Source organism: Hypomesus transpacificus, chromosome 13 (assembly GCF_021917145.1).
Source record: "Hypomesus transpacificus isolate Combined female chromosome 13, fHypTra1, whole genome shotgun sequence".
NCBI classification, from domain to species: domain Eukaryota; kingdom Metazoa; phylum Chordata; class Actinopteri; order Osmeriformes; family Osmeridae; genus Hypomesus; species Hypomesus transpacificus.
Genome location: NC_061072.1, coordinates 10,413,739 through 10,437,753, shown reverse-complemented (window position 1 = coordinate 10,437,753; position 24,015 = coordinate 10,413,739). Strand labels below are relative to the sequence as shown.

Here is a 24,015-nt window from a genome sequence, read left to right as displayed (position 1 = left end):
ATTTAGTAAAGCAATGAAAACTATGATGTATTGGCAAATTTTAAGAAAAAGAAAAAATTTCTACTGCATACAGTATCTTTATTAGGCCTTTTCAGGGAGGGAGTTCACTTTTGGTTTGTCATTGCTCCAACTACGCGTACCTCGGATGTTCTTCAGTCATCCAGCTGACACAGACACGCCACTCCACGGTTGACCCAGTGTTTCTGCGGCTGGTCGGAGGGCAGCTCGATCGGCAAAACATAGTTGGTGGAGTGTCCCGTGGTGGACAGGGTCCCTCGGCGGGCGCTCGTCTTGTACACCGGGCACACGTAGATGTTCTGATGCAGGAACTTGGACATCTCTCCGGGTCTAAGCCAGATGATGGGCAGGGGGTCAAAGAGAATCTTGGGGAGAGACTCTCCGATGACCATCTTCTCTCTGTCCCAGCACGCCCCCTGTAGGAAAAGACCTTTGACGTAGGCTCCGTCGTCTGGCTTCTCATTCATGTGGGTCTCCTGCTTTGTCACCTGATAGAGGAGGGGGACTTAGACCAGCGTTGCTCCACAGAAAGCTGGGGCTCACATCTTACATTGAAAGAGAAGAGAAAGAGACTGAAACTTGAACTCACCTCAAATTCAAAGCCAATGTAGTCAATGGGCACAGTGTACTTCCTGGCAAAGTTCTGAGACACTCCAGTAAGAAAGGATTGAGTGAAGTAGAATCCAGAGACCCAGAAAACTGGAGGTGGTCCATGATCTATCCAGTCCTATCAAACAAAGGCCCCAGTACAGACATTAGTATTTTTATAATCAACAAAGCAACTCATACTTGACTTTGTTTATAATAACGTATTAATTTAGCAGACGCTTTTATCCAAAAAGAAATACAGTACACAGGGATTTGAACATGCTACTTTTTCATCTGCTGTCAAGTGCTCTAACCACTAAGCTATACTCTCCTAACCTATATTATGACCCTCCCATCCTGCTGATGAGGACTTGCCTGTAAGAACTGCAGCCTGGATAAGAGGTCAGCCACGTAGCTCCCTAGTGGCTTGAGAGAGGGATAGGACTTGGATGCCCACATAACAGGCACCTTGCCCACCAGCATACTGTTGAACACATTCTCCAGCTCAGCCGACATCACCACTTGACCCTTTAGGGCCTTGCCGATGTTCACCAGACTCACACGCACCACCTGGGTAAGCCTGAGCAGGTGTGAGACACAAACTGTTGTTATAACTACGGAGACATGGAAACACTGTTAATACACATGTCCTGATCCTGTGTCTGTATGCTACGTGAGCAGGTACTGTACCTGTTGAAGCGGATCAGTTCCTGTCTCAACACAGTATTCATGGACTCATCATACATCACTGGGTATTTCATTATCACCATTTCTACATCAAAATTAGCTGGCAACTTGGACAGGATGTCTGCTGCAAGTTCATCCACCACTTCCTGAAACCCACAAATAAAAAACAAACGCACCAAACCATTTAATCTTTCTGAAAAGACGTGAAACTACCTGAGTGAACAGGTTCACACAATAATTTCGGATCATCCACCAAATAAGCAAATGGCTGAGAATGAAAATTTAATGTAGGAGCCATGGAGCTCACGGTTACTAACCTGAGGAGACTTAGCTCCACCCCCTGACTGCCTGGGTAGAGTCAGTAACACTCCATTAAGCAGCTGATTGGTCTCCTGGTTGTCCTTAGTGATGTCAGCGTTGCTGTGGAGACCAAACACTCCAGGGTCAGCGTTGATTGGAAGGTTGCGGATGTAATCCACATAGGTCTAGAAAAGACAATGGATAAAAAATAAAAGCATGTTCGGAAAACAGACGTAGAGATGTAAATATGACGTGTTGCACTTGTTTACAACTAACACCATTGCTGTTTCTTGTTCCTACTCCAGGTACTTTCCTGTATAAGGTTGTGACAGTACCTGGTAGGGGCCCTGAGGTGGGACGTAGAACAGGTCTCCTTCACACACGCGGTAGCACTCCTGCTCGATCAGCTCCTTGTTGTAGAAGATGGATAACAGAGACAGCAGCAGACGCCTGTCCTTGTCATCTGTCACCCTGCCACCGTAGTTACATTCACCTGGTAGGGTAGGGGTACAGTTGATACAGGTTGTCATAAAAACGGTTATTTATAATTGAATGTTTTTCTTGTGAGCTCATCAAACAAGACAATGATACATGGTCAAAGAGCACAGAACATAAAATGTCAAGGGACAAGGAATGGGGTGAGATCATCTTCACAAAGGAGGAAAGACAAATGACCTCTGACAAACTGTGATTGCCTCACCTGTCAGATAGGAGAGAGCCTCCAGGGGAATCTCCTCGTACTCATCCAGGAACATCTGGATCTGCCTCATACTGATCCGGAGGTCAGACTCATTGAACTCGTACGGGATGTTCCAACCTGCGGGTAAAACAGGAATCCAACTGAACATGCACTGTTGTCAGGAGACACAAAATAACACAAAAGCCAGACATGGAGCCCACTGACAGAAATGGAAAGTGGGAATAGAGCCGCAGAACAACCATGTAAGCGTTGTGAACCTACCTAACGGTCCAAAGGTTCTCCTCTCCTGTACCAGAGCATGGAAGAACGTCAGCCCAAACAGGAGATTCTGCCAGGCGGCTTGTTTCTTAGAGCTGCAGAAGAAGGCGGGGTCGGAGATGGGGTCACTGAGATAGGAGCGCAGCAGGTTGGCTCTCACTCCTTTGGGAGGCTCGTTGGTCATCTTCACACCATTCTGCAGAATACTGACGGGGAACTTGTCCGATGGGTAACTGGTCAACCATAACCTGCGAGAGAAAACACAACAGCTTGACCTATTCACGCTCTCGGTTATGGAAATGACGAATACGAACGCAAAAGAGCTGGGATTGTCAGTGTGATTCTGGTACTGCTGACCTGAAGGTGGGTGTGGTGTTGTCGGGGGTGATGACCTCCTCACAGATCCGCTCCAGGCTGGGCATCCAACTGGTGGCCAGGTGACAGTTCTGCAGCACCACCCAGGTGCCCTCCTTGAGGGCACTCATGATCATCACGGCCGCTATTGGCCCTTGGCCTTGCCCCAGGGAGATGGTCTTAGTCTTACTGCCCCCCATCTGCAGGTCGTCAGCAAACTTCAGAAGACCTAAGGTAACATAAAGACACTGGCATTAAAAACACAAGAGCAATATCCGAGTGCTAACTGTGACTAGACAAGGTTCATGTCTAGTGACAACTTCAAATAAAGCCAGAGAGCAGGACAGAAATGACAGCAAATGTCTTGCTGACGTCACCTGCAGTCGGATCCGATCCAGGCGAGAGCACGAAAATGAGAGGAGAGCAGCAGTTGGAGTCGTTGTAACTGCCCGCCAGGTCGAAGGTGGGTGGCTCGATGTAGGTGCGCCCCATATTGTTCACGATGAACTCCTGCACTGCCGGGACCAGCTTATCCGGCCTGAAGCATCTCAGAACCACCATGAGGTCCATCCCCGCCAGACTCTTCCACTGGTCTGGAAGTTCCTCCTCATGAGGCCTCCCAGAATCATAGATTTTCTTCCATTTGGGAACATTCTCTTTGACGTGCTCAAGTAAGCCAACCAGGTTTGGTAGCTTGGAAGCCCTGACTATCTCAGACCAGGACTTGTCAGAGAGCCACTCCGGAGCAGGGTTGGGATGTGGGTTGTCCAGTGCAATTCCGCCTGTTAGGAGGAAACGCCAGCATGTGTCATCCACCTTGCCTTTCCCCTGCATGATCCCCACTGTGAGCAGCAGGGAGAAGAGCAGCTTGTCCTTCTCAAACAGCGAGCGGCAAACATTGTTGTAGATGCTGATGGTGAAGTGATCCACGATGATGTCAATCCTGGTAGCCAGGTCGTCACTTTTTAAGCTCTGGGTGATTGACTGTATGTAGAGGTTGATGAACCATGTAAGTGAGTACTGGTACATGGGCTCGAGGTTGGCTAGCTCGGAGATACAGAAGAACAAGATGGAGGAGTGCTCAGCCACGGGCCTGTAACCCATACGGGTGTCGTCGATCTCCTTCTCTGTGACGTTGGCGATCTTCTGCTTCTCTGAAATATCCTCAGACAGGATCTTGGAAGAGGATAAGACCTCGATGGCCGTTTCGTCTTCTAGAATATTACCCTCAGAGGAGGAGAGCACCTTCAAGATCTTGTCTTCGATCTCTTTCAGCTGCTTATTGTTAGCGGCACTCGCCAGGATGAGCTCGTTCTTCTTCTCTTCCAGTTCGGGCTTCTCCTTGGCTGCTACGATCCCAAGGAGCTGGTCCTGTAAGCCTAGAGGGGTGATCATGAAGTTGAGCAGGCAGACCTTTACAGCCACCTCGGGGAGGTAGTGAGGGTTCCTCAAACTGGTGGTCATGTAGAACAGGAAGTCTTTGGAGTACTCCACAATGTTCTCGCCGAGCTTCATGTACTCCACCCCTTGATGCTTGAAGGTCTGCTTCAGCAGCACAGGCTCTAATACGGCATCTAGTTCCTCCCCAACATTCTCCAGGAGAACGGGCGTGCCAAACTGGATGGAGTTCTCCAGGGTTCTCATGTAGTTCCCGTCCGTGAGCTTGATGACAGCCAGCTTGTTGGCTTTCTCCATGTTCTTGATCCACTTGTTGGCCTGGCCCTGGGGGTCAATCATGAGGGGCCATCGGCGCGAGTTGGACACGATGATTCCGTTGTCGGTTGAAAACGAGTCGACGGGTAGGCCCGCAATCTGCCACGCACGAATGGACACTTGGTTGCCCAGTGTGTTGCTGAGGGTGAAGTCCTCAGAGCATGGCACCGTTTTCTGCTGGCAGAGCTGGTGCCACTGACGCTGGCAATCCACGCGGTAATCTACTGTAAAGGCCCCAAGGTAGGATACAGACCCAGAGGAGAGGAGAACATCACCAGTCAGGTTGGTGTATCTGAAAACAGAGAGAAACAACCGTTTTCATTGAATGATTCCCCTCTAGATAGACACAATGATGATTTTCAGATACCGAATTGCCAGTAATGTAGATGTTCTGTTTCACCTTATCCCAAGAAGCCTTGCGGCCTCTGTCCACCTATCCTTCTCCCCACCCAGTCCGCCAATCAGCTTCTCCGCCCGAATGAGCTTCTGAGAGCACAGCTCAATATTGTCCTCCAGCTCTTTCTTCTTGTTGTTCATGGCCTCAAAGTTATCGTTGAGGCTCTGCAGTCTGTCCACCACCTCCTTTAGCTCAGCTCTCTTCACGGACAGCATTTTCATCTGCACAGACAGCTCATCCTCCGCCTCCTTCAGCCTCTCCTTCTTGGGCGCCACCAGTTTGGCCACCCGCTCGTACACCTCCATGGATCGCACCCACTTACACAGGCCTTCACAGGCCGAGGAGACGTTTTTGATGATGGATGGCTGGAACTCAGGGTTGTCGATGAATTTTGCACGGATCGTCTTGATGTTCGCAGGGGGGATATTGTCTTTGTCGTAGGCTTTGAGGTTCTCCAGGAACTTCATGTCTCCCAGGAGCTTCTTGGAGGGACCCCAGAAGTCCTCTATCATCTTACCTGAAAAACCAAAGTTTTTTTTCTGAATAGAATCTTAAAGGCCACATATATTTCAAGAACCACTGTCTTTGTAAGCTCAAAATGCATCGTAGAAAAAAAGTGATGTTCTGTACCAGAGCCACCAGGGTCAGGCTTCCTCTCTGCTTTGATTCCCTTCATGACACAGATGGACTCCATGACCAGCTTGACCAGGCCTGGAGGGTTCTGCATGGACTTGACCACTGTGATGTCCGAGGGCTTCAGGGTGTCCAGGGCTGACAGAGCAGCCTCTAGGGCTGGCATGGCCTCCGCCAGGTCCCCTTCACATTCATCCTGGGCACAACCAGCAGACCCCAGATCACTACTGACACTATCTCATCTCTTTACAACAATTAACTGGTCCACATATTGTACTTGTAATAGAAAAATATAACCTGAATATAAAAAAATGTGTACAAATAGACCAAAACACATGACTAGGAAAGTGCTGACAAAGTGCAAGGACTCACCTTGATGGCTTTGGCAGCTGCGGCTGCGTCGTTGGCCACCTTCTCGTCAGCAGACACCAGTTCTTTTTTGGCGTCCACCTCCACGGTCTCCTTCTCGATCTTTACCATCATCTTCTCAGTCTCGGCCGAGGTCTGAATGAGCTCCGGCTGAAGGGCTGTCAGCTCCTTCTGCATCACTGACACCTGTGAAGACAAGATGGAGATACAACGACTGCAGTGCTGACCCGGTATTCATTATGCAACCTTGTTTTAAAGAACGCAAATTGGGCTTCTTCGGTTTGTCAATAATATTTCTTAGTCAAGGGATTTGTTCATATTACTATTATGATCAGAAAAGAAAGTCTAGACTGTCACACCTGAGATGCAGCAAAGTCCAGTTTCTGCAGACCAACGATGTAGCGGTTCTTCACAGTGTCCACCTCGTCCCTCTTGGATTGGAGGAGGGTCTTGAAAGTGAGGATGAGCTCCAGGTAGGAGGTTGGAGTCACATAGTTGTGTCTCCTCAGTCTGGAAAAGTATTTCTCTGACATCTCTCTCACGGTCTCCTGGAAGATCTTGCACATTTCAACGACCCTGAAAAACACACCACAATCATGGCCGCTGAATGGTCTATTGCAGAAAGAGATATAAGGGAGGGTTCTACATACAACAAACAATAGTGTTATGGCCTTTCCTACAAATAAATAACTAGAGAAATAATGTGATTAAATGTAATGTCTTTTATATCATGCACTAATGGAATGAGTAAGCTTCTTACTTCTTTCTGATGCTGCTCTCCAGTTCCACATCCTCTAAGAACTTGCGGGCCACCATCTCCAGGGCATCCTCAGGCCAGGCCTGGAACCAGTCGATGGTGCAGCAGTTGATGAGCGAGGGGAACATCCGCAGGCGGTTTCGAAACGCGTCACCGATGGGACTCATTGCTATCCAGGAGCAAAGGCACCATCAATACTTGTGTTCCAAGATATACATGATCAACTTATTGCAAAAATGGAAAATAGTGATGGTCTGTTTTTGATGATATGAGAATACAAAACAGGACACACCTAGCACAATGTGAAGGTTTGCCTTGATGCGGTCGATAAAGTAGTTGTACAAGGACAGCGGGGTGGCGTCGATCTTCTTGCCCTCCATCCTGGCAATGCCCTGCACCTTTTCGATGATGTCGGCACGCTCATCGGCGGGAAAGATGTTGGGCACGTCGCCTGTGTTGAGCAGCATGTTAATGTCCTCTACGAAGGCCTCGTCTTTGATCTGGCTGTCGTTGAACAGGAACACGGTCTTCTTGCCTTCAATCCCCGCCTTCAGCATGACTCTCTTCAGGTCGTCGCGCCAGTCCGATACGCTGTAGTTCTTGGTCAGCTCGATCTGGAACAGGTCGAAGTCGTTGATAAAAGTGCCCAGCTTGGTGGCGCTCTGGCGCCCCGACCCTCCGATGCCCACCAGGAGCAGGTGGCCGTTGTCTTGCTTGAGCACACGGCAGATGCGGGAGATGTGCTCGATGGCAAACTTGAACATTACCAGAGACATGGGAGCTTTGCTGACGTTGTTGAACTCATCCAGGTAGTACTCCATGACCTCGGTCAGGCTGTGCATGTCTGTGATCTCGTCGTAGGCCTTGTTGTCTGCATCGGGCTTGCCGTAGTCCCCGAAGAACAGACTGCGGATGGTCTCATCCGTCACCTTCCCTGACGGGGTGAGGTGGCTTAGGAGCTGGGCACAGAGAGGGAGAAAGAACAGGGTTTGAGATTCGAGACACAACGGCGTGGCTCTGGGGTTTGCTGTAAAGGAGCCTTACCTTGTCCATGCTTTGCTTGAAATAGCCAGAGGTCCTCTCCTTGACGATGTTGAAAAACGTCTCCCTGTCCTCCTTGTCTATCAGACGGTCGTAGAATACTCGGTAGACCTCGTGGATCCACAGACGGATCAGCTTGTCTCCCTCCTGTTCACACAGAAACATGGCTTAATGTATACAGCCTAGTGTGGACTGGAACAAAGAACTTTGACAACGAATGAGTATCTGCTTGTTTGTGAGTGAGCAGCGGTTCTCCAGGTGGGCTTGCCTGGAGGTGTGTGTGTGGAGACAGCAGGACTCCTCGGATTACTCGAGAAAAATCTCTCAGGTTGAAAATGTAGTGGGACTTGGAGGGGGTGGGCAGGAAGCTGTCGATCGTGTCCTTGTAGAGAGCCATGGTGGCCTGAACCATGATCTTCCCCAGCCTCGAGAGAAACAAGTTAGATCAGGATCCATCAGCTCTTCACAGGCTTAGCCTTTACTAACGTTACAAACTCATGTCACTTTGTTCTGAACTGAGTTCTTCATGGAAGATAAATAAACGGGTTCTGGCCTTACCTGTAGAAAGCAGCATCAAATCCTGTTCCAAAGTGCCAGTCAGTGATGGAGGTGAATATCTTGCTCAGTGTCTCGTCATCGAAGGAGTCAATAGAAACAATGTTCAAGTGACGAGTGAAGCGACCTATGTCACAAATGTTTAACAGGTGAGAGAGAGAGATCTTGCAAATGAGACAATTCGACCCGCCATAAAAAAAATGTGAAAGGAAGAATTCTGGTACCTGTGATGTCATTCCTCCCTCCACCAGGGGGCCCCATTGCCGACATGAACAGCACATCCATCAGGTCCTGCCTGGTGGTGTCCTTCTTGTCGTACCAGTGGTAGTGGTCAATCCACTGTCTTAATATCTCTATAGGGGGCTGGGCACCATAGATCTCTTTAGCTGGCATGTTGAGATCATCTGAGAGAGAGATAGACAGAGAAACTGATCAGCATACCAAAAAAACTGTTGTCAAATCTCAAACCCTACACAAACTGTTGACAAGACACTAAAAGAGTACAGAATTTAACCAATTGATCCACCTTCACAGATACCAGGATTCAGTTCATTCTGTATGGATCTGCCCCTCTGTACTCCTTACCCACGTAAATGACACACTTCTTGCCCATGGGAGGCCCAAACACCCCCTTCCTCCTGCGGTCAAGCTTGGCCATGATGATGTCCTGGGTCTGGTTGGCCGAGGTGCGTGCTGAGAAGTTGATGCAGTTGGGCGTGTACTTCTCCTTGGGAAGCTGGAGCAGAAAGCTGTTGTTGATGACAGACTTCCCCGTGCCAGTGGGCCCCACGAACAGCGTGGACACCTCGTGGGCCACGTAGGTGCGCAGGAAGAACACCTGGCGGGCGGTCTCCATGGTGGGGATGATGAGGTCCGACACCTGAAAGGAAAGATAGATCAGAGGCTCTCAGCAAACATGGCAGCGCCAAAAGCGGTGCAGCTCATTGGTTGTTAGTGCCATAGAGTTAACTCACATTGGCTGAAGCAGAGATGATGCTCTCTTCCTTTGTGATGGAGTCAGTCCAAGCATTCCACTGCCCTAGTCCCTGCTTGTGGAAATAGTAGTCGTAGACGGTGCCTACAATGTACAGAACATATACAGTACGTTCGTCTTCATTGGTCTGTATGAATAACGGTGGACCAACACATTTCCCAGAACACATGTACGGCTGATCCACAGCCTCTAACATCTTTCCACACGGCTAGCCTTTGATTAACCAAATCACATCATGTTAAATATACCACTAATTACCTCTCTCAGGGAAGAGGTTGCTTTTGGAGAGTTTGATCGTCTTGGGCCGAGGGTGCTCTTCGTCCATGCCCATGATCAGGTTGCGGTAGAACGCATCAAACCTCTTCCTGCTGTCCCCGTTGATGGTTCCGCCCAGACTCCACACTGCAGCGAATAGAAACAGGCCTTGCAGCCACATGGTCACCTGTTGATCGGACATGGGCTCCGTTTCATTGGCTCCTGACTCAGCAATCTCATCTGGATTGGAACATACAGAGCAACATACACGGACATGCGAGCACACATTATCAGCCAATTAAAGTAAGATACAGACATGTATTTTAGGAAGCTGCTTATAGGTAGTTGGTTCTGACCAATGAGACAGGTGAACAGCCTCATCAGACTGTAGGCCAGATGAATGGGCGACGTTTGCACCAGGAAACGACACTCTCTGGCAATATAGTCCAGGCAAGGCTGAACGAGCCAGTCGAACATCTCCACAATCTGCAGACAGAGAAAACCCATGTCACCACTGACCACGGAGACTGGGTGTGTGTGCTTGTGTGTGTGTGTGCTTGTGTGTGTGTGTGTGTGTGTGTGCTTGTGTGTGTGTGTGTGTGCTTGTGTGTGCATTTGTGTGCTTGTGTGTGTGTGTGCTTGTGTGTGTGCTTGTGTGTGTGTGTGTGTGTGCTTGTGTGTGTGTGTGCTTGTGTGTGTGTGCTTGTGTGTGTGTGCTTGTGTGTGTGTGTGTGCTTGTGTGTGTGTGTGTGTGTGCTCGTGTGTGTCTCTTCTCACCAGGTCCCTGTGTTCTCTGCCCAGGCTCTCAGGCAGCGTGTCCATGTAGGAGTCTCTGAGAGGAGCCCAGCCTAGCTGGTGAGGCTCCATGTAAATCATCCCACACCTGAGGAAGCACCACAGCCATCAGCCACTCTACCAGACATCCGAATCAACCATTCACTTCATCATACTAGAGACTAGCTCTCTGCATCCATCCACGTCTTTACACCATGCTATCCTCTATATACAGGGGTGCAGGGGCATTATTTCCTGTAAATATTGGATCTATTGTGTTATTTGATTGGTTCAGCAGGAGACACCCAAGTGTCCCAGAGAGAGAGAGCCACCTGCTGACTGTGGCTGGGGACGCCTGCTCCAGGTCGGCTGTCTCGAAGATCAGACTCATCTTGGCACTCATCTGGATGATCTCCCCACTCATCAGACACAGCTGGGAGGAACAGAGAAGGCAAGCTCACATATTGCTAGATACATGCTATGAGGCTGGGTCATGTTGTACACCAGTGTTTCCCAGACTTATTATTTGTCGCAACCGCAACATGACTTGTGGAAGTCCCTATCTACACTCACATCTAACTTATACTAGGACATGGGTTTGGGCTGAGCACCGCGTTTTCACAACGTCTGGCTCCGCCCCTGCCTACCACCACAAATATAATCACATTCTGTGGGAAACACTGTAGAAAATTGTATAGAAACGTCGCCGTTGAAATGACGTGATTAATATTCACCTTCTTGTTGTCATCCAGAACTGTGTTCATGTTCTCAATCCACACGGCATCGATGGGTCCATCAAAGATGATCCACTGGCGGTTGTCGGAAATGGAGACAGCCTGCTCCCTGAACGACACAGCCAGAACACCGTCTGACCACTCGTGGCTGACCGGGTCGAAACAACCGTACAGCTGACCCATGGTGATGGCCTTGGGGTTTAGGATACGGAAGTCCACAGCATACTCCTCATTCATTTTGGCTGAGGAGGAAGACATGGAAACCATGGAGACATGTTGGTTCCAGTCACAAAACATCCAAGTTCCCTAATTGTGGGTGGCAATCGGTTTGCCATGGAGATGCTAACTAGGACCCACCATCAAACAGGTCTCCAAGGGCACCAGCGAGCACTTTATAAGCAGAGGTTTTTCCTCCCAGAGGGTCTCCTACGATCATGAAGCCGTGCCGCACCAGCATCATCTCATACACCTAGCACACCCTCCACAGTGAGACAGGCATTAGTCATCATCTCATATACCTAGCACACCCCCCACAGTGAGACAGGCATTACTCATCATCTCATACACCTAGCACACCCTGTCTCACTGCCACAGTGAGACAGGCATAAGTCCAAAACAACACAAAGCAAAAACACATGTCAAGGCAGCTCCAGTCTGAGGGACACATTGAGACAGGGATGGGGATTTGCTCTTGCCTGGATGATTTTGCCTATGAACCACGGAACTGGCTGGAGCTTGAGTTTAGCTATGTTGTCAATCAAGGCTTGGAGGAGGAGCTCATAGTCTGGTTTAGGCAGGACAACCCCAGGGAACAGATCTGATATGATACCCTGTGGACCAAATGGGAAGATTATGATGAGCCATTGTAATATGATACACACATATAGGCAGATGTAAAAAGAAACATTCTGTTTTACACTTAACACTACCCACCACAGTTATAGTCACCAAACAAAGCAGTTTCTGATTGACTAATTTACCCCAACTAATGGGGTGAAGACCCAGAAGGTCGTACCTGAAACAGAGGCACGTCCTGGGCCAGAAACTTGGCCATGTTGACATCCAGCAGAGCCCTGAGCAGCAGCACACTCTCGTTCTCCTCTGGGTACTTCAGTTTCAGGTTCCCCGCGGCAGTGAGAACTGATTTCACCGCACGCATGCCGTAGTCGTAGTGGTGCTGGGAGGACAGCTGCTCCGAGCACAGGCGATAGGTAGCCACGATCTTCTGGGCAAGGCTGAGGGAGAAAAGGAGGTGAAGAAGTTGGAGATGGTGGCAAAGAGAAATGACTACATAGAAGGATGTACTTTCCAATACAGACATTTTCCATAGAAGGTTAGAAATACGGGTACCTGCGAGACTCTATGAAGCCCATCGAGTAGAGGGAAATCTCTCCAATAAGACCATAGTCTGGCACCATCATGGCCACAGTACGGAAAAGAGCCTGCACAATAATGTGACGCCAAAAACTTTAACAAAAACAACGCAGAACTGCTCGTCTAGGAATAATAATGATTACCTTAAAAACTGTAAAGTCATAATGTTGTAGAATTTCTGTAGAACTGTGTTTTTCCCATCCAGTCCTGCGATCATCAGTACTGAGTGTCATCCTGTACCTTGAGGTTGTCAGGAAGCTCTGCTCGTCCAGCGTAGCCAGGGTTCATGGTGATGAAGACTGAACAGGTGGGGTTCAGATTCAACTCGGTCCCCTCAAACATGAAGGTCTTCAGGTCTCTGGCAATAGCCTGCTGGATACTCAACACCTGCTGGGCCACTACAGACAGCACCTCCACCTGGTCACACACACACACATCTACTTTATCAGTCAAAGTACCAGTCACACATCGATTCCACCAGTTCAGTGACCAAATCCAGACTCACCTCAATGCGGTTGAACTCGTCAAAGCAAGCCCAAGCTCCAGACTGAGCCAGTCCTTTGAAGAACTTACTCATGGCCTTGTAGTCCAGGCCATCAGAACAGTTAAACACAACACACTAGGAGAAAACCAAAAACATCCAGTGAGGAGAAAAAACAAGGCGCTCATCATGGGATAAAGCATTGTAATGCATTCCTACTGGATGTACCTGCTTGGCCAGAGCCTTGGCCAGATCCTTGGTGGTCTCCGTCTTGCCCGTCCCTGCGGGCCCCTCGGGGGCTCCCCCCAGATTCAGCTTCAGAGCACCCATCAGTGTTCTGAGGAACATGAAACCCTTACACCGTCAAGATGAGGAGAAATTCCCCTTTGGTTTACGACTTCAACGCATAGATCAACATGTACAGTGGTGGGCAAGGGGTTGCTTGACATTGTTCACCTGTAGCAGCGGTCAGTGAGCGGCGTGATGACCAGCCGGGTGGAGTTCCCGAGGTACTCGTAACCATACTTGACCTGGGTGGTGATCATGCGCAGCAGCACGTCCCCGCCCTCCCAGAAGTAGCGCAGCTGAGAGATCCAGGAGAAGTCGTTGAGGGAGGAGATGCGATCCTCCGCCAGCTTGACCACCACGTCTCGCGCTGAGGGGAAGAGGACAAGTCGTGGGACTTTCTCGAGGCTAAACGCATCCCGTGTACGTGCCACACTCATGTCACCGGAGTAGGAGCATTTTCACCAAATATGGCACATTTGCAAACTGGAATTCTCACCCTACAGTATACTTATATGTGAGAAAGAACGCTTTAGTTGTTGGAGGACTGTACCGTGCACATCGATGACAGTGAGAGCTCCTAAGGTCATTCTGGCTCCTCCTGGGAGCTTCCCTCTCACAAGCTCCACTATTTCCGCAATCTGGGCATTGCTCTGATCCACATAGGCCTAGGGAGGGATGGAGACAGTCAGACAATATACTGTACTCTACGTGAGGGTCAAGTGGATTGAAACTGCTGTACATGTTGGGAGAGGCGGTGTGGGGAGACCTACAGGCAGGGTGTTGGTCTGGATGGCCTGAGACACCTCACTGGTCCAGAAGATGGAGGAGGCACAGATGACTACTTGCCCTGGCCACTGCAACACCCATTTCTTCCTGGGCACCTACAAGGTCATAAGTACACTGTTGCAGAACAGGACTGTATTCAGGTTAAATGACCGGATGTGTGTGGGCAGGTAAGAGATGAGATGGAAATACCTGAACATACTCGTCCACTCCTTGGTGGATGACGTCTCTGACACTCCTGAGCATCATTTTCTCCACCTGCAGCAGCCATTTCTCCACCATGCCCTGAGCACCACCAAACCCAGGCAGGCCATTAACACACAATACAACTATGATAGCTCTACTTCCGTGGTTTCCAAAATTCATAGTTTGCGACATCTGCTCACACCAGCATCTGAAAGTGTCCTACAGTAGTATACCTTGGACTTGGCAGGGTCGATATTCTCACTGAAGGGCACCATCTCTTTCTCTGAGCTGATGATGCCAGTGATCTCCATGTCCTCATTGAACTCCAGCTTGGCTATGCCCTCAAAACACTTCTTCAGGTGGGGCTGGACACGCATGGGGTCCTTGGTCTCTGACAAGATCTCCAGGAGCTCATCGTTGGACAGGAAGAAGAACCTGCGATGGCAGACATCGAAACGTGTTCAAGACTAATCACTAATCCATCTACTTTTAATAATTTTTTTAACTTTATTAAATTATAACTAAAGAGTAACAAAATATTGTGTTATTACTGGACAAACCCCCCAAAGGATGTCGAGCTCTTGCGGTGAGCGTTACCTGGGAAAGTAAAGTCTCTTCATCTCCAAGTAGGTGTTGAGTCCTTTCTGAATGTCCTCCAGGAACACGTTGGCCTCCTGCAGCCTCCCAAGCATGTTGGGCTGGGCAGTGGCCACCAGCACATGCGTGTCCTTCACCTGCAAACACACACACACACACACAAACAAACACACACACACACACAAACACACACACACACATACCATCAGGCTGATGACGAAGTGGAGGGTGGACATCAGTCCAGCCAAAGACGGTGTACGCATTCAAACATCTGGAATATTCCCCAAACTCCACGAGAGAAGAGCGTGCACGCTTTAACACACCGCCCCTGCTATGATATCCTTCCAGTATCTGTCCACGATGCCAAACTTGCGTCCTTCCTCCGGCATCTGGGCGATGATGTCCTCGGAGCTGAAGATAGGCTCCAGGTACAGCCAGGTGGCCTGGCACTTCAACATGGAGTCCAGGATGTCCTGCATCGACAGCAGCTTCTCCTCCCATTGCTGTGAGAGAGAGAGTCGGAGAGAGAAAGAAAGAGAGACACAGAGGCACAAAAAGAGAGAGAGAGAGATGATATGAGTTGATATAAATGGACAGAATGAAGAGATAGGAAACAAGAAAGAAAATCAAAGATAGCGCCATAGGGGAAAACACCGAAGGTAGTAGAAAAACAGATCGCCAACACAAGCCCATCTACATGAGCTGCACTTCTGGGTTCACACTCGATGAATATCAGTACATCACTTTACAAGACACAGCAGACATGTTGCTGTATGACTACCTTGCAGTCAGCCTCTATAGGCTTGATGAAGGGTGACCCACGCATGGTCTGGGTCTTGATGACGTGGTCGTCCAGGAGAACTTGAATGTCATCCACTGCAGATATGATACTCGTGCCCTGGACGCAAGAGCATGAAACTGAAACTGATCCATGCAGCTATGGTGGGTTAGTTGATACTGTCTACAGTGTAATAGTATCTTCGTTATCTTCGTTAGCCATATTTAATTTAAATAATTCAAACACAATTGTCAGGAATACATTGCCGTGAGTGTGTCTAGTTAGCTAGTTCAGTCCACAATCTCTTTGCTATTGTGTTAGGACCCACACGTGTGCTTACCGTGTCTCTGTAGAGAGTGAAGGCCAAGCGGAGTTCAGCCCATTCAGCCTTCATTTTCTCCATGGCTTTCTCCAGAGAGTGCTCCTTACTGGCTGAGGCTCCCATCTCCTCCAGCCTGAGAGGGTGAGTCCAAATGCACAACAGTAATTGAATCCATGTTTTTTCAGATTTTGAATGAACCACACAGTTCATTCATGGTACCGCCATGATCAAAAGAGAACTATGAGAATGTGCAGCATGGGAATATCCTTACTTGTCGGAGAACTTGGACAGGCCGAGGTCCAGCATGTTGAGCAGTGAAGTGTCCACATCTGGTTTGATGTCAAAGCCCACAATGGAGCTGATCTGAGAACACAAAGAGGAGGGGCATCAATTATTCACCTCACAGTAAAGTGGTCCACAGGGCTCGATAACCAACTTGATATCACTGGTGGGTCTGCTGACTTCAACTGACTTTAAAGTGATATGGACCAAGAAGGATTCCAAGCTTCCTGAATCGCATCTTGATGTTTCAGCTGTCTCGCTCGCACTGTGATTCGCTCACAGTGGGACTACAGGACCTCTGTACAACTAAGTGTTTCTCCTGGCTGAGTTGGGCCCACTGATCCAGGCAGGGGGGGGGGGGGGGTCGTAGTACTGACCTTCTCCCAGTGACGGTCCTTGATGCCTGGGTTACAGATGGTGGTGAGGACGGGCAGGTGCTGTTTGAACTTGTCGATCTTCATCTTGAAGCTGTCTGCGATGCGCCGAGGCCCCGGGAGGTCGGAGAGTGACTTGGTCAGCTTGTACATGGTGCGCCACATGGTGAGCAGCTCATCACCGATCTTCTCTGCGTTCAGTTGAACGAAGGGGCCTGGGGGCGAAGCCGTTCAAGACACAGATTATACATAACATAACACAGCACAAGAATACTTCTGAAACAGCAACAACTAGAAAAACAGGGTGAGGGAAAGATCGAGCAGGAGGGTTTCAGGTGTGGTGTGTGAAGCCAGGGTGTCCTCTGCCGAGATGTACCGTTCATCCAGATCTCTGACTGGTTCTGGAAGTTGAAAGCGGTGTTCCACAGCTGATCGTAGGGCTGCTTGTTGCCCATCAGGGTCTGCAGTCCAGGGAACTGGCTCAACTCCTTCTCCAGCAGAGTCTCCTCTTTGTTGATGTCCTGTGGGGGGGGGGGGGGGGAGGAGACAAGCAAACTCTCAATCCACCACTAAAGGAATTCGATTGGCAACTGGGAACATACATTAATACAAGGTACTGTTTGTAAGGAGGCCTGCCAAGCCATCTCACAATGGACATTCAAGGCATCACCTCAAGTTCAGTGACAGCAGCATCCAGACAGGAAGTGAGCTCGTTGAGTTTTTCCACGTTGTTCTTGATCTCTTCCAGGCTCATGAGCTCCTTCTTCTTGAAAGACTCCACTTCCTTCCCCACACCCAGCAGTTTCTGCTCAAACTCTGCTATCCTGAGGAGACAGGAAGAGGGGAAGAGGTTAATAGGTATCTGGGAAAAGGTCATTGATGGATTTGTTAGCTTTGTTGTGTGTGTGTGTGTGTGTGTCTGTGTGTGTGTGTGTACCTCTTGCCCAGGCGGTCCTCTGCCTGTTCTCTCCTGGTGGCCTGACGGTTCTTGCTGAGGTCAAACACAGTCAGGATGTGTTCAGGCCAGTGGAAAACACTGCTGTTCAGCTTCAAGTCCTCAACTGCAATATGAGAGGAGGGAGAAAGGCATCTTCAATCGAATGACCAACGACCATCAGCTCTTCAGACCAACTAATGAGGGCTACATACAACATGATTTCAAAGAAAGAAGATTGTTATCATTTGAGCCTCACTTGATTGATCTACATATCATCTATAAATCATCTTCAGAGGCCACAGAGTGTAAGACCCGTCCACCTCGTGGCTTTGCTCCAGGACCGCTCTACGTACCAGGCAGGGTAGCGTAGTCGAGCAGGAAACTGAGACGCTTGCCAGCCTCGTCCACCTCATCCCTGAGCTTGTGGACAGTCACCTCGCTGGTCCGCTTCAGGTACTGGTTGAGTGCCACCAGCTCGTCTGTGTTAACCGGGACCCCAGTGATGGTCTGAGCAATCTCATCGTAGCGGTGACAGAGGCTGGAAATTTGGATCCAAATGATAATCTTGATTCTAAAAGGCCTCACTTTAGGTACCATGCAGACCCTTGACTTGTGAAGCACTACACCAGAAAAAAAAGATTAATAATGGTGATTCTGATTCAGCACCAATCCCCGCCTGTTCTTGTTCTGTGGTGTACCTCTTGTTGAGCTCTCGGTTCTCCTCCACCTCAAACGTGATGAGCGTGTCTTCCAGCCTCTTGGCTCTCTCGCACAGTTCATCGTTCAGACTGACGGCATCCAGGCAGAACATGGACAAAGGCACTGTGATGTGCAGGGAGGCTATCTCCTTCCACAACTGCTGAATACCTTGGATTTTCTGAACAGGGTAAAAGAGAAGAAGCCAGAATCGACTGAATCTACATTGAAAAATACTAATAATCTATCGTTTGTGATGTGGAAATAAGGGACTGATGTCAGGGTTCTCAGGGTGTCTACCTTGGTAAAGCCTTGCAGAGAGTGCTTCTCATTGAGGAATGCCAGTATATCCTGCTTTGCTGTGTTGTCCAGGAGATGGCTGTACTTCTTATATACGTTCAAATACCTGAGAGAAAACAAACAAATAAATACAGACAAATGAATAACCTTTTGATAACCTAAGCTCACATTTATTATTGTATAATACGAGATGAAGAGGATGTAAAACAGAGAGGAGACAAGATTCGGGCACGTACTTCTGGGGCCCCACAGTGTTTTGGTGGAAGATGCTCTTGGCTTGGCTGAGCAGGTCTGTGACCAGCAGCTCGTTAGGCCCGACAGAGCGGAGGTAGAGGCCCTGACCCTGGATCTCTGGGAAGAGGTTACACTCCACCTAAGACACAAGGACAAGGTAGGTCATACAAACGGCATCATTGAACTTTCTATGTCTGTGTATTTGTGTGTTTATGCGTGTGTGTGTGTGTATATCTGCGTCTTTGTTCATCTGTGTCTCTTTTGCGTTGTTCCATCTCTGTGTGTGTGTGTGTGTCTGGGAGGGGGGGGGGGGGTTGCTACGAAAGAAACGGGAGGAACACCAAAGAAGGCATCAGTACCCGTTGGAGGTTTTGAGCGCTCTTAATGATCTCCATGAAGCTGCTGTGGAGGAGCTCCCAGCATCTCTGGAGGCTGGGCTGGAAGATGATGCGAGGTTCCTCCACCCCCAGCTTGACCAGCAACACCTGGGGCTGAACGTACCTCATCTCATCAAACTTCTCCCCAAAGTCATTGCCATCCTATGGGAGACCCAAGAAAGGGAGAGCATAAAAATATTGGCTGATGGGACCGGGTGAGGATGGGCAGCAAACAGACATTGGGACGTTTTGAGTAGTCAGACCTGATGGACCTTGAAGAAGCTCAACAGGTCCTGCAGGGAGGCGATGACCAGGCTGCGCAGCTGCAGGGACATAAGGTTGCCCACGCAGGAGAAAAACTCCTGGGCAATGATAGGTGTCACCATGTCACTTTCAGGCACCAGGGGCAGCCACAGGTCTTTGGAGGTGACGAAGATGGAGGCACAACGTGGGAGCCAACTGAAACACACAGTGAAGTGAGTAGGAGCAGCCATAGAGGAAATGATGGCTCAAAGGGTTTTTTGAGGTGGTGGGGGGTGGGGGCGTAGTTGTTTAGCTAGCTAATTAAAGTGATTATTTAAGTATTATTGTTATGTAAAAACAATTGGAAAACCGCCTTAGCATTCAGACATAGAAACAATACCGACAACATAGCACACAATGTCTCTTGGCTTTACACAATGGTTGGCAAGGGAAACAAGGACAGAATGGGATCCAAGTAGAACCAAATGAGCACAAAAACCAACAAACTGCCAGTACTAACACTCAGTCACATATCTCACAGACTGTTAGGCTATTCTTGTCAACCAGCCTCTACAAGTAAGCATACAGTTCAAGTTGCACTGGACATCTTATGTAGAGAAGAGAGTAAACCAATCTCCACAAAGACTCAACAGGAGAATGTGACAGAGGGTTGACAGACTGGACAAGGTGGAAACAGAAGCTTAGCACTACATCCCAAGGGATTAGCTCTGCACACCTTAATATCGGTCTCAAGGCAGATTCAGTCACTGACAGACAGACTGAGGGACTCATCACCATTACTCACTTGTGGACCAGATCGTCCCTGGTGATTTGGCACTGTCTTTGTACCAGGTCTTCAAACTCGATGGGTAGGAGGGGAAGACTGGCAGAGAAGAGGTCCCTTAGTCTCACAAACCTCAGGGAGGAGAAGCTGGACAGAAAGAGAGAAAGGGAGAGAGAGACAGAGAGGCAGAGAGAGAGAGAGAGAGAGGGAGCAAAAGAGAGAGAGAGAGAGAGAGAGAGAGAGGGAGGGAGAGAAAGAGAGTATGTTGTGAATTACAACAATGGAATAAACGGACAAATCAAATGTGTGATAGTATGTTGGTGGGTGGGCTACCTGTTAAGCCATAGATCTTGCAGTAGGACCATCATGTGGTTGACAGTGAACAGATGCTGGCTCTGCCAGACGTGGGCCTCTCTGTAGCTACACCCCCAGGGCACAGGCCCACGGATCACCCTCCTGGGGAAAGGCCTGGGGATGCTGGAGATGACGAGGCGCTGGCGCTCCGACGGGTCCTTAAGGATGTAGTCCACTATTGGGGGGGGGGGGGGGGGGGGGGGGGGGGGGGGAGGGGGAGGGCACGGGAGAGGATGTGATTGTGAAAAACCATATGTTACACAGAGAAAAGTTTTTTTAATTTTTTTATCGTTCCAGTAAATGTGCTCCCAATTGAGACGTCAATATAACGTTGGAGGGTTCTGCTACCTATGCTCTTTCTGAGGCTGAAGTCGTAGTCGGTGTTGACCTCGTCCAGAAGGCTCGCCCTTAGCCTCTGCATGTCCCTGCTGTTGTCCTCTGTGACTGGGGGCAGCTTGCCCACGATGTTCTTCATCTGCTGGGGGGGCTGGGGAGCCAGCATGGAACTCTGCACTCCGCTAGAGATGTAGTACAGGTACCTCTGTGGAAACAGGGAAATACAGCACGGTATAAAAAACGTGTCGAGTATCAAATCAATGGACAATTTCGTTTTTCTTTAATCTGACACAGCAAAGTTGTGTTTAGTAACACAACTTATGAACTAGTTACAGTAGGCTTTCTTGTAGAAACTAACTGGTCTGGTTGAATGGGATGCAAACCAAATCGATCGGACAGACTGAGAGAAGCAATCAGTCAACTTGAATCATGAGACTTATCGACTACTTGCCTCCAGGTCTCTTTCTGTGACCTTATTCTCCAAGCTCCATGTCTGTTCCTCTTGGTGGCGCATAATATCCAGCTGCTGTTTGGGAGTCATGGGTCGGCTCCCGGGGGTCACAGGGTCCCTGGGACTGGTCCTCAGTCCAGTTGAGACCGAGGCACAAAGAGCTGAATCCCTAACAACAAGCACATTAGCAAGCTCACTTTAATGACACTGCCTACATTTTTACCATAGATCATATGAGCCTCTACTTGTTAGCTCACTTTTTTCTGGTCGAGAGCTTCTGTTTGTTTTCATCTGGAGTAGATGCTGTAGGGGTACAGTTAAAGTCCAACAAAAGAGGCTTTGTCAAACAGCAATAACTTTTATTAGTTGATTCGAAAGTACCAGTAGTATCTCTCAAGCAGCCTGTTACTGCTGTTTCAGTTGACAGGTTTGAAAAGGATACTGTAAGCAGGAGAATCTCCAAGAGAGTTGGAGAGTACTCCTGGCCTCCTTTGTAGGTTTCGGATCTTTAGGTCCCTTGCCTGGGGACTGTAATTGTTCCCAATCGACTCACTGGGGGTGCGATGGTGACATTGCTCCTTAAAAGGGACTGCTAGGGTCCATGAAGTGTTCTGAAGAATAGGTGGGTGGTGACCGTGTCTGAGGATAATCTGGGAAAGACAAAAAACAAAAGACATGGCATGCCATGGTAATGCGTGTCCTAAACCTATCAACCCAAGTAGTCCAAACACCTTGGAAACTGAATTTGTTTTAAAGAGAAAAGTCATTATCTTCTCACTTGATAAAGCTCTGAAGGTTCCTCAGAGGCTTGCGGGAGAGGTGGAAGACCAGGAAGTCCTCTGGCATGACTCATGTTGTGGATGGAGTCATCCTCCATCTGTAATTTAAACAGTGCATACTCTGTAAAATACAAATATCCAAATGTGCCATATAAAAAACGAATTGATAACATTCCCAAATTGTATTAATTCTGTGATTCATTTCTGTGATGGGATTCCTTCTTAACACCACATCGTGTGTATGCAGTCTCTTAAGACAACACAAACTAAAACCCTACCCGCAAAACCTACCTGCTTCAGTCGTTCCATTTGTGAAGCTAGACTTGGATAATTACATGACAAACATGTTTCTTTAGGTAGAGCTACCAAATTCAACTTAAGTCTATGTTGTTACAATAACACACTAAAATACTGTTGTCCTCCGTACGTCGGATGTCGGAGCAACAGTATTTACACAGAAAAATTCCATAACAACTGAACAAAATGCAGTTGCTAGAATGTCAGAATTACCTGCCGTTCTTTGCTTCGTGATAAAGGAGTTTCGATTGTGACACGGTTTCGTTTATTAGAAATAGCCATTTAAAAAATATTAATTTCAGTAGCCTATCTCAAATTCCCGCGTCCCATTGAATCCATGTGTCTAAACTTTTAAACCTTGCATTTCAATGTTACAATGAACGGCTTGTAGTTAATGATGTACAAAGCCACTGCATGTATCCAGTCTTTAAGTAGAGATAAGTTCGTCTTTAGGTTGGCTACTATGCCCTTAATAAGAATAGTCAATGTAGACTCTATGGCACTTAACTTGTAAAACTACTTTGTCCCAACACAGGAAGCTCTATCCCATAGTAACACCTGTCTTGTTACCAAGCAACATGATGCACCAAAATATTTTGAAGACTATGCTAGATTTTCAATCATTAGTGTCAGTCAATTCATAATGCTCAACAACTTCTGAACACGAAATGCATTAAAAGAATATCAGGACATGCATGGGAATGAAAACGTATAGAATATCTTATTAGGACACGCACGGGAATGAAAACTTCCATGAACAACCACCAGAGGTCACAATTAGACAAATCCATCTCGTGAAGACCGGCCATGTACCCATTAGTCTAATGGGGTCATTGAAGGTTGCTGTGCAGTAAGCTTCGGCAAAAGAGAGTGAAAAGTGATTCTGTTCTCATTAGGGGAATAAACCAGACTGTTTGAATTTTAAAAATGAATAATTTGCTTTTTGTTTTAATGATAACTGAGAGACAAACTGAAATTTCGCACATTACAGGTTGGGGGGTCAAGCACTCCTCCTCGTTTAATGTGTCAACCTAATATTGCATACACTTTGTGTAATGAATGTCTTTGTTTCATATTGTGTCAACAGAATACTGAATGTATGTCCTACAATGTGTGCAATACCATAGCCCTTAATTACCCTTTGTTTTGTAAAATACCTTTCTGGTTGAGATTATAAAGATTATACAGATTTCTACCCCTTCTGGCATAATTACAGTTTTGCTTGTGCTTTACATCGTGAGATACCTGTGGCTAAATCTCTTTAAAACTTCAGACGTTACCTTCAACTCTCAACAGGAGAAGAGCTGCTTAAAAACGATCACAAGCAGAGCAAGATATTTTCAGATTGTGTTCATAATTTGATCGGCTCCTAGATAGGTGTGGGTAGCTTTGAATGTGACATCTGGAGGTGTTGTTTGTAATCATGACCCCTACCTTGGGATAGATTGATGAAGTACAAACATGTGAAACATGGCAACACAACCTCGGCCCTCTCAGGTCCGGGGTTACACAAATCATCAAAATGGTCTGTTTACAAGTCTGCAGTGGGATATTTCTCTTTATTTCTCTGTTTTCTCGATGGTGGGTGGATGAACAGCTCAGGGCAATGGTGTCACTGCCTAATTAACTCTAATT

The 24,015-nt window shown here is 48.1% G+C and overlaps 1 protein-coding gene across 1 annotated transcript; it reads right to left on the bottom strand.

The window, feature by feature from the left end:
* Positions 1-152: 152 nt before the first annotated feature.
* On the bottom strand, positions 153-22,392 carry dnah3 (dynein axonemal heavy chain 3). The gene is made up of 61 exons (XM_047032696.1): positions 22,375-22,392; positions 22,083-22,181; positions 21,791-21,954; positions 21,305-21,473; positions 20,866-21,058; positions 20,497-20,692; positions 20,185-20,310; positions 19,400-19,595; positions 19,119-19,298; positions 18,762-18,898; positions 18,526-18,631; positions 18,228-18,406; positions 17,883-18,067; positions 17,530-17,653; positions 17,263-17,416; positions 16,969-17,113; positions 16,596-16,807; positions 16,208-16,299; positions 15,955-16,069; positions 15,618-15,734; positions 15,160-15,339; positions 14,837-14,973; positions 14,473-14,674; positions 14,246-14,338; positions 14,041-14,151; positions 13,821-13,935; positions 13,439-13,637; positions 13,211-13,319; positions 13,007-13,120; positions 12,742-12,918; positions 12,478-12,569; positions 12,143-12,362; positions 11,823-11,957; positions 11,485-11,596; positions 11,128-11,369; positions 10,726-10,826; positions 10,397-10,502; positions 9,976-10,105; positions 9,623-9,859; positions 9,345-9,448; positions 8,956-9,250; positions 8,595-8,774; positions 8,374-8,497; positions 8,084-8,240; positions 7,819-7,962; positions 7,067-7,733; positions 6,778-6,943; positions 6,377-6,593; positions 6,021-6,203; positions 5,646-5,844; positions 5,019-5,532; positions 3,283-4,910; positions 2,909-3,134; positions 2,555-2,799; positions 2,294-2,410; positions 1,929-2,086; positions 1,611-1,778; positions 1,297-1,439; positions 982-1,186; positions 608-745; positions 153-506 (listed from the first exon to the last, which is right to left on the bottom strand). Exons 1-61 carry the CDS (start codon positions 22,390-22,392, stop codon positions 153-155), a joined length of 12,051 nt encoding a protein of 4,016 aa, XP_046888652.1.
* Between the last annotated feature and the right edge of the window lie 1,623 nt (positions 22,393-24,015).